The sequence below is a fragment of the Vigna radiata genome, chromosome 11, assembly GCF_000741045.1.
Source record: "Vigna radiata var. radiata cultivar VC1973A chromosome 11, Vradiata_ver6, whole genome shotgun sequence".
Taxonomy (NCBI): domain Eukaryota; kingdom Viridiplantae; phylum Streptophyta; class Magnoliopsida; order Fabales; family Fabaceae; genus Vigna; species Vigna radiata.
This window is the reverse complement of record NC_028361.1, coordinates 12810253-12819582: the sequence shown is the minus strand read 5'-3', so window position 1 is coordinate 12819582 and position 9330 is coordinate 12810253. Positions and strand designations below refer to the sequence as shown.

Sequence of the window (9330 nt, the reverse complement as noted above, 5' to 3'; positions counted from 1 at the left end):
TGGCCCACCACGGGTTGGTCACTTAGTGAGCCAACCCAACTCGGCTTATTTATTAGCGAGCCAGAAAAACTTGAACCCGGCTCGATCCATCACGAGTTGGTGGGTAAACGGGTTGGCTCACTAGCTCATTTAATTACATTTTTTAAATAAAAAAATACAAACTTTCTCTAATTTAAATTTAAACAAATTTCACTCCCAAAAAATTATGTTAAAGACGATTCAAAATAATAATAAAAAATACAATATAATCCAAATTCAAAGATATAAAAAAAGAACCAGTACTCAACAACATCAACAAAAAAATTAATAGTTTAATTTGTAACATAATTTCCCAAATTCAAATATATCAAAAGCAGCTTGTTCAAATAATGTACACTCAAATTGTTTAATTAAAATGAACAAACTCTGATACAAGCATGTCAGAATAGGAAAAAAAATCATTCCATGTCTTCAAATCTCCCACAACAAAAAAAAATTCGCAAAATCCTATTTTTGTCATTATAGAGTTTTTGAAAAAAAAAGAAAAAGAAGTGAGAAAATAAAAATGTGGAGAAAAGAGAAGAAAAAAAGGAAGAGTGTTTTACCTACTCTTTGAATAATTTTAGTGAAAGCACCGTCAAATGAGGGCAAGTACCGTGAGAGTGATTTGTGAGAGCAGAGGTTACTTTTTTGGTATACAGAGTGAGTGAAGAGAGTATTTTATTTTTTAGGGTTTCATAAATAAATAAAATAATACATTATAAAAATAAAATTAGGTAGGTGGGTTGGTGGGCCAACCCGGCTCACCACAGGTTCAACCCGCATGAGCCGGGTCTAAATGAGCCGGGTTGAAATCTGACCCGCATATAGGTGGGTTGTATTTTTCAAACCCAACCCGGCCCGAACCTGTGACGGGCCAAGTTGGTCCGCGGGTTGTGACCCATTTTGACGACTCTAAGAAATTGTTTTTATTGATCACCAATTCACCCCCCCCCCCCCCCCCTATTGGTAAGGGAAGCAAGGCACTTCTTTTCTTATAAGTAGGTTTATAGTATCCTAGAGGTGCAAATATATCTCTAGAGGGATACAGTGATTATGATTTTGTTGGTTGCAAGCTTGACATAAAAAGTACTAGTGGTATTTGTCATTTACTCGGATGCCCATTAATTACATGGCATTCGAAGAAACAAGCTTGTGTTGTTGTAGTTACCACACAAGTTGAGTATATTGTAGCTGGAAGCTGCTATGCTCAATCATTATGGATTAAGAGTCAAATGGAGGATTGTGGCATTTATTTAGAAAACATACCCTTAAAATGTGATAATACAAGTGCAATTAACTTAACCAAGAATTCTATACTGCATTCTAAAATAAAGCATATAGAAATAAGACATCATTTTATTAGAGATTATGTCTCAAAGTGTGAATGCAAAATTGAATTTATAGATATATTACACCAATTGGTTGACATATTTACAAAACCATTGCCAAAGGAAAGATTTAAAATATAATAAAATATGAACTAGGTATTCTAGATCAAAGTTCTGCACTATGAGTTTTAAAAGCATTACGAAATTCCATATTGTTACATTTACATTATTGTGAATACTGTTAACATAAAATTGTTGTATATATAATAATCTTGAAATACTAACATAGTGCAATGTTGAGAAAGATACTTTTATAGGTTCCAATGTGAGCAAAACAGGTCTTATATTCATATACTCCGTTTTTTTACCATTTCTGCATATTTTAACAAATAAAATAGATCATATAATCTGTTAAATGACCATTAATGCAGTTTTTAATCTGTTACACTAATAATACAATCGATTAAGTGCCTAAATTTAGTTTTCAAACATATAATTGCATTTTTGAGTTGTTGAACAAGTTTAAAATACCATTAAATATATGTTTAGAGTAAAAATCATGTTATATATCGCATACTACATAAATTCACTTTGAATCATTATACATAGTGCAACATGCATCATTTTTACTCCATTTACACACATATATCTCTGATGTAGCTTTGTTAATTAATCTATTATACTTTCTGTTGCAAAATAGATGTCATTTATACAAAAATACTCAGTGCTTCATCTACATTTTGTACCTTATATGAGTTTTGAAAAATGACCTTGATATCAATTGCTATTTCATGTGAAATCAATATTCTTGTTTTAATACATGTCAAAATTACTTTGATATACTACACTAAAATTATTACCTTGAGATGATCTTTATTTTGATATTATTCATATATCACTCACACACTTTCATAATGCTTTAACTCTGTTTTATAGGGGAAGCATCATATTCTTTAATGGTTTGTTAGTGATTTTGATATTTTTAGCACAAATGAATTCCGTGTTACTTGGTTGTTCTCCCATTTTTTGCTAATGCTTAAAGGGGGAGAGAAAATGGAAAACATGTTTTTTGGTTGGTCATCATCAATAAAAGAGGAGATTGTTGATAGGGTGAGCTTTGTCTCTTTCCATCTTTGTTTTTTATAATGAATGGTTAATGGTTTCTTGCACAACAAATAGCATAACAAATGTTTTATCTTTATCATGTTAGTGCTACATATGGAATCCCTTTAATGTTGAATGTGTTGGGAATGCAAGTGCGAGTCCAAGTCTCACATTGGATAGAAATGAGAAAGTAGAGCACTATATAGAGATGAAAGACCCATTAACCCATTGCCTTAAGGTTTTGGGTAGAGAGTGGTGTCAATTCCTTATATGGTTGGGCTCAGATCTCATTGGTGTTTGTGTCTCCCCGGTTAACCTCCTCCTTGATAGACCCAACAGTGGTATCAAAGCCGATGGTTAGTCTTGGTGACCGGTTCAGACGAGTACAATGGTCCCTATATCGAAAGTCTTCCTAGTAAAGGGTTCCAGGTAAGCGTGTCGCATTAGGATGAACGGTGGTACGAAGGGCTACTCGTTGTTGTGGTTGGATGGGAATGCTTCCGTTGGAGGGGGAGTGTACCAATGTGAAAGGGACTCACCCTTGAGGGGGAGATTTTTGGGAATGCAAGTGCGAGTCCAAGTCCCACATTAGATAGAAATGAGAAAGTACAGCACTATATAAAGATGAAAGACTCATTAACCCATTGTCTTAAGGTTTTGGGTAGAGAGTGGTGTCAATTCCTCATATGGTTCGGCTCAGATCTCATTCGTGTTTGTGTCTCCCCGGTGAACCTCCTCCTTGATAGACCCAACGGAATGAATCAAGCTTAAAACAGATTGATAATCACATTTTTCGTATAAATAATCGATTAAATCAGTTATATAATCTGTTAGAATTTTCCAGATTAATTAGAAAGCTAACAAGGGCAAATTGTTCTGTTATAATTAATTATAACCAATTAAAACAGAGAGCAAGCCAAAATCTATTATATAAGTGAGATAATTTGTTAAGGATGAAAAATGGATGACTAATATGGCTAAGTGTGGAAATAATCGATTACATAAGTTTGATAGTTGATTAAAACAGAGAGCACAATCTAATCCATTACATAATTAACCTAATATATTAAGACCGTTAAATGAATCAATAATAGAGCACAATCTAATCCATTACATAAATAACCTAATATATTAAGACCGTTAAATGAATCAATAATAGACTTACGTGTTTAAATAATCAATTTCGTACATAGGATAATCTCTTAAAGTAGAGATTAAAACATAACAGATTACATAAATAACATAATCGATTATACTACGATAGAATTTGAAAATCCTATATATATATATATATATGTGTGTGTGTGTGTGTGTGTGTGTGTGTCTTGAAACTTGTTTCCATAACGTTAACATTTTCAAATACTGGCAAATCTTCTGAGTTTGTCTATAGGTGCTCTCAAAGACACGTTATTTGAGGAATCAAAGCTTTCTTAGTGATCAATCAACAAGGATTCATTCAAGGCAATTGGACTTCATTTGTTCTGATTAATTTTGCACTTTGAATAGTGTATTCAAGATCAAGTTTCTTCAAAAAATTTGCATTGTGTACCTATGCGAGGCTAGCCAGGTTTAAGAGTTATGATTGCTCTTAGTATTGGGACGTAAGAGATTGAGGGTGTTCATCTCTTGTATTGCTATTTTGATTTTGAGCGGTGAGAAGGATTGTCTTTGTATTCTTGTATACTCAATCATTATAGTGGATTCCTTTCAACTAAGGTTGTTGAAGGAAGACCGGGTATAGGCTTATGATAGTCGAACCAATATAAATTGTTTCTGCGCTTGATGATTCTTTACTTATTGATTCAATCCTATTTGTTTATTGATTTCAAGAAGATCATAAAAAAAGGCTAATCCAATTCTTTACTTGTACGATTTGATATATTTATTAATATCAACGAAAATTAATTGGTAAAGAGCGAACGCACTTCATTAACCTATCCATGATAACTCATATTGAATCAAATTTTTGAACCATTCATGTAAGCTAATTACAAAATCCATTGTTATGCTATTTTATTTGCATTAAGGTTTATCTAAGAATTGTAGCATTTACGTTGGCTTTTGGTGTTTATCTTAACTTTTTATAAACTAGATATGCTCTTATATTTTTTAGATAGTGCTACTTTTTTTTGTCATGGCCCACTAAATTATTTTCTTAAGATCATGATACATGTTTGTTATGCCTAGATGTAAACTTAACTTTCTCTTATGTACCTCTTCTAAAATCATCTTTTCAATCTCTAGATACACATATTCTAAAAATCATTAAATCTCAAAATTTATGTCTTATCCATATAAATTTTTCTCCATTCTTTTATCCTATCAACTTATTCTTCTTTTAAATGAATTCATCACTTATAAATTTGTTTTTGTAAGTTGTTAGCCATATCAATGGATTTTACTTTCATTCTATCATGACTTAATATAATTGACAAATTTATGTTTTAAATTACATAGTTTAAAATTATTTTTTTAAAACCACAATTATTTTGTGCTCAATATTAATACAAATTTTCTTGATCAATGTTAAGAAGACACTGCCTTTTGAAAGTTGTGAACTAAATTATTTTCTATTGACTTTTGTTATGGTTATTGTTTTTGTCTATGTTTGCAATGATTACATTTTATCATTAATCAATAATAATTTGTTTAGATTATGTTTCTAACTAGAAGTTTTTTGGTTTAATACCTATTTTGTTCTCTCAGTTTATTAGGTGTGTTCAAAAGTGGTCCTACCTTGTTTCAAAAGTTCACATATGTCCCATATTTTGTAAAAATGGTTTACGTTAGTCCCTTTTGCTTTCGACGTTAAAAACATTAACGACAGAATTGCCCCCTAGCCAAACCTGAATGAGTTATGCACTTATTCATTAGGTGGCACAATGGGGTCAATTAAGGTGTAAATTTTAAAATTAAAACTTAATAACGTGGAAAAGTTATAACAAAGGGTTAAATGAAATTACTTTTAGGTTAAAATCAATTCGCGATTTGACTTTGTTATTTATACAATGTTAATTGTTTGTTATTCTCATAATAGCATATTAATCTATTTTCTTGCATAATATCATAATTATAGCTTCACAATTTCACTCTAAGCTAGTAAGAGACATTTACAATTTCAATTACGGAGAATTACAATATGTTTGTTTCAAAGCTTCAAGTTCTTCCCCAATTTTCCCTAATATGTATAATCTAATAACATAATATAAGAACAACTAAATTTCTTTAAATCAATTTAGAAAATAGGAGAATAAGGTTCATCATATAGTGTTGATGCTCGACCTAATCAACGATGACGTGATTTAGATTTCTTGCGATGTTGGGGTTTTCGCAATTTTAGGGTTCGCAAATTTGCATGTTTTAGTGCAAAGATATTTCAATGGCTGATGTAAGGATTGAATGAGGGTTTGCGGTAAGCTTCGCGGTTGAACGAGGGCGCTTATGGTGGCTTTGCGAATCAATGGTGGAATGAAGGAGAAGTTGCGATGAGTGAGTGAAGTTGCAATGGTGGTATGAAGGTTGTTGTGATGGAGGCTGCGATTTGGCGCAATATTCACTATGGCTAGATAATGGTGATTAGGATTAGAGTGATTGTAGAAGAAGGAGAAGTGTGATGAAGCTTCTAGTTTTGGGTGGAAGGGGATTGTCACGTGGTAGTCCCTCATTGGCTGAGCTTGCCACACAATCATCAACGGGACAACTCATTCAGTTTTGACTAGAGGGCAATTCTGTCATTACCATTTTTAACGTCGTAAAAAAAAACTAACGTGAACCGTTTTACAAAATATGAGACATGTGTGAACTTTTGAAAAAAAAGATAAAATCACTTTGAACACAACTAACAAACTGATGAACTAAAATATATATTAAACTAATTTATTTTAATCAACATAGTGTCGACTGAGCAAGCATTTCGGTTGACACCAGTCATAAGTTTCTTTTTAAGAAAAAAAATCAAACAAAAATATTATAAAATTAATTTAATTGGATATTAAGGTAATAATTATTGTTGACATAAAAAAATTACGTGCCTGTGACATATTAAAAAAACCTTTTTAATTGAAAAAAGTATTCAAGAATTTTCACCAAAAAATAAAATATAAAAATAGACTAAAAATTTATCAATATTGATTTTTCAGTTATTGATAATTATTTTGTATTTTAATAATTGGTTTATTGAGATGATACTTGAAATATTTATTTAAAGAGTAAAAGTTAAATATTTGAATACCATGACAATATTAGGCTTTTGTGTTTTTCATGTATAAAATAGAGGTATTTTTGTTTTTGACAAATTAGTCTTCCTATGACGTAAAATGTTCAATAAAAAAAAACTGAACTCCTAAGATTGGAAAGAGCACGAAAGATATTATTTCATGAACAAAGTTTTAGGCATTAGCATGAAAAAGATAATTCAAATAAATATCAGCAGGTCATTGGACTTATCATAGGTGAATCGTTCTAAGTTGGTTATATATAATTCTAATAAAATCTAAAGCCAACATTATTTATATTTCCTGATAAGTAGTAAGGAATGAGTTATATATACTTAACTTTTTCTGACTACAATACATTTACATAAAGAAATGGTACCATAATCATTCTCCAACAATTCGTACAATCTTTGTAAAAACTTTATTCAGGTGCAACACTAGCAACGATTTTTTTTCTTATTCCTTAATAGAAAGGGACATCCAACCAAATTCCATAACGAATGTATTAAATATTTGCATTCACAGCAAAGTTTATGGATTTTTAGATGAATAATATAGTAACTTTTTTTTCTCAAACATTTTAATTAACTTTACCAAGAATGGTAAAAATGTAAAGCATGGATATTATAAACTATTGGCAAGGCTTGAAAACCAACCTTAAAAACCCGAAGGAAAGGTACACATCAAACATGTGAAAGTATCACACCCCATTATTGATTGTGCTTTAAGGGCAACCAAACTAGGGCCTTATTTCTTCCACGTAAAGCAGAATTTCTCTCTTATCGTTCATGCACACCCAAATCACATACTATTACAGTTAGAGCTATTTGGCGCCTAAATTTGCATGATCTCATTGAAACATAGTTTCTTACTGTCACATTTTCTCTAAGCACCATAATATGTGTCCTATTCCTTACAATTTGTCACAGGCCCCAGGCAGCACTTTGCTGTCATATAAATTCCACAAGTTCGATACTTTGCTGTCATATAAATTCCACAAGTTCGATGCTGCCAGTGCAAGCATCAACCATACAACATGGAGAGTACAACAAGGCAGATATCCTCCTAGGTTCTCTGATTACATTCAAAGTCTTTATTTTCATGCTCCTCAAGCTTTTCCTCACAAATTATTACCGGGTTTTATTTTGCAGATTTATCAGCAAAGAATTGCCAAGATTTTGAGTTTGACAGCAATACTTCTTGGCTTAGTTCAACGCTGAACTCACAAAAAGTTTAGCTTGTGTCTAGTTTCAACTGTTACACGACTGGATTTCAATTTTGTTGCTTTTTTGGACTATATATATATATTTAAACCAGAGGAAAAAACTGATAACCCGAAAAGGGAGTGCCGTGAGAAGTGTAACATGGTTGGTATTTCGGCAGAAGAGTTGAAGATACGAAGTGAGCTTGGAATGGAGATAGAAAATGGGTTGGAGAAAGAGATAAAGGAGAGTATATACCACCTTGCTCTTGGGTTGCACCGGATTTACCAGGAGAAGAAGGAAAGAAGTGCAAAAGAAACGTTTGAACTTACTGAAGTCAACGTAAGCATAAGAATGGAAGGAAGAACTGAAGTTGAAATCAGAGAGGTGAAGAATGTAAAAAAGGTTGATTGGGTAAAGACCCTCAGAAGAGGTTCAAGCCCTGTTTGTGACAGCAGATTTTCAAATGTCAGCTCAAAGCCGAAGGGGAAAAAGCTAAGCACTGACCCTAATAGTTTATCCAATAGGAGCGGAAAGAAAGGTTGTTCCTTTGGCCAAGTAAAACAGAATGCAAGTGTAGACAAAAAGATACTTCAATTGAGGTGGAAGGTTTGAAGGCTTGTTTTGATTTCTGAATTTTATTTTTTGTTTGCAAGGTTTGGAATGATTTTTCTCTTAACAAGGACTAAAAATAATGTATAATTTCTTGAGAAGTTTATTTAATGTCATTTTTTAATTTTTCTTTGATTCGGTTCTATTTTATTTAAAAGGAAGATGATTTTTCATTAAAGTGATATTTATACTATTTGAAAAATAATCACGTGTTTGGACTTTTCCAACCTTTACTCTGTCTGATTTTATTAACTACATACATGTATTCATATACCTTCCAGAGCGGCCTAGGAGAAAATGACTATAACATATAGAGATTCAATGATACAAAAGCAATTTACTACTCACTGAATTTACTTTTAATATATAAGTAATAAACAAAAAATAAAAAATCACGGTAACATTTTTTTTAATTAATATAAAAAATTATCTGATCAATAAACGTCAAACATATATAAAAGACATTTTACATTAAAGTTTGTAGGTCATAAATAAATTTACGTCTTTTGTATAAAGATTTTTTATATTTAGTGTTTATAGGTCATTCATAAATTTATGTATTAAACTTAAATATGTTTACAGAAACCAATTATATCCATTTTCTTTCACTTTCTCCCTAACACCAAACTTCAATTATATCCATTTTCTTTCGCTTTCTCCCTGATACGAAACTCCTTTTCAGTAGCAACAAACATTTTGCTGAGTTAAGGCTTCTATTAGTAACCAAAAGTTACATTTTTAGTTGTGATTTACTAAGAAACATCTTTCTCTCGAAATATTTGTTTTTACATTAAAGTTAGTTTTTCATCCTTTTTACTATAGTGTTGGTGTGTATGATTTGATTCTTGG

General features: G+C 31.5%; 1 protein-coding gene across 1 annotated transcript; it reads left to right on the top strand.

Moving 5' to 3' along the window:
* Nucleotides 1–8013: 8013 nt before the first annotated feature.
* Nucleotides 8014–8487, top strand: LOC111242776. Its single transcript, XM_022787577.1, has one exon. The coding sequence runs from the start codon at nucleotides 8032–8034 to the stop codon at nucleotides 8482–8484; it is 453 nt and encodes a 150-aa protein (XP_022643298.1). The 5' UTR covers nucleotides 8014–8031; the 3' UTR covers nucleotides 8485–8487.
* The last annotated feature ends 843 nt before the right edge of the window (nucleotides 8488–9330 follow it).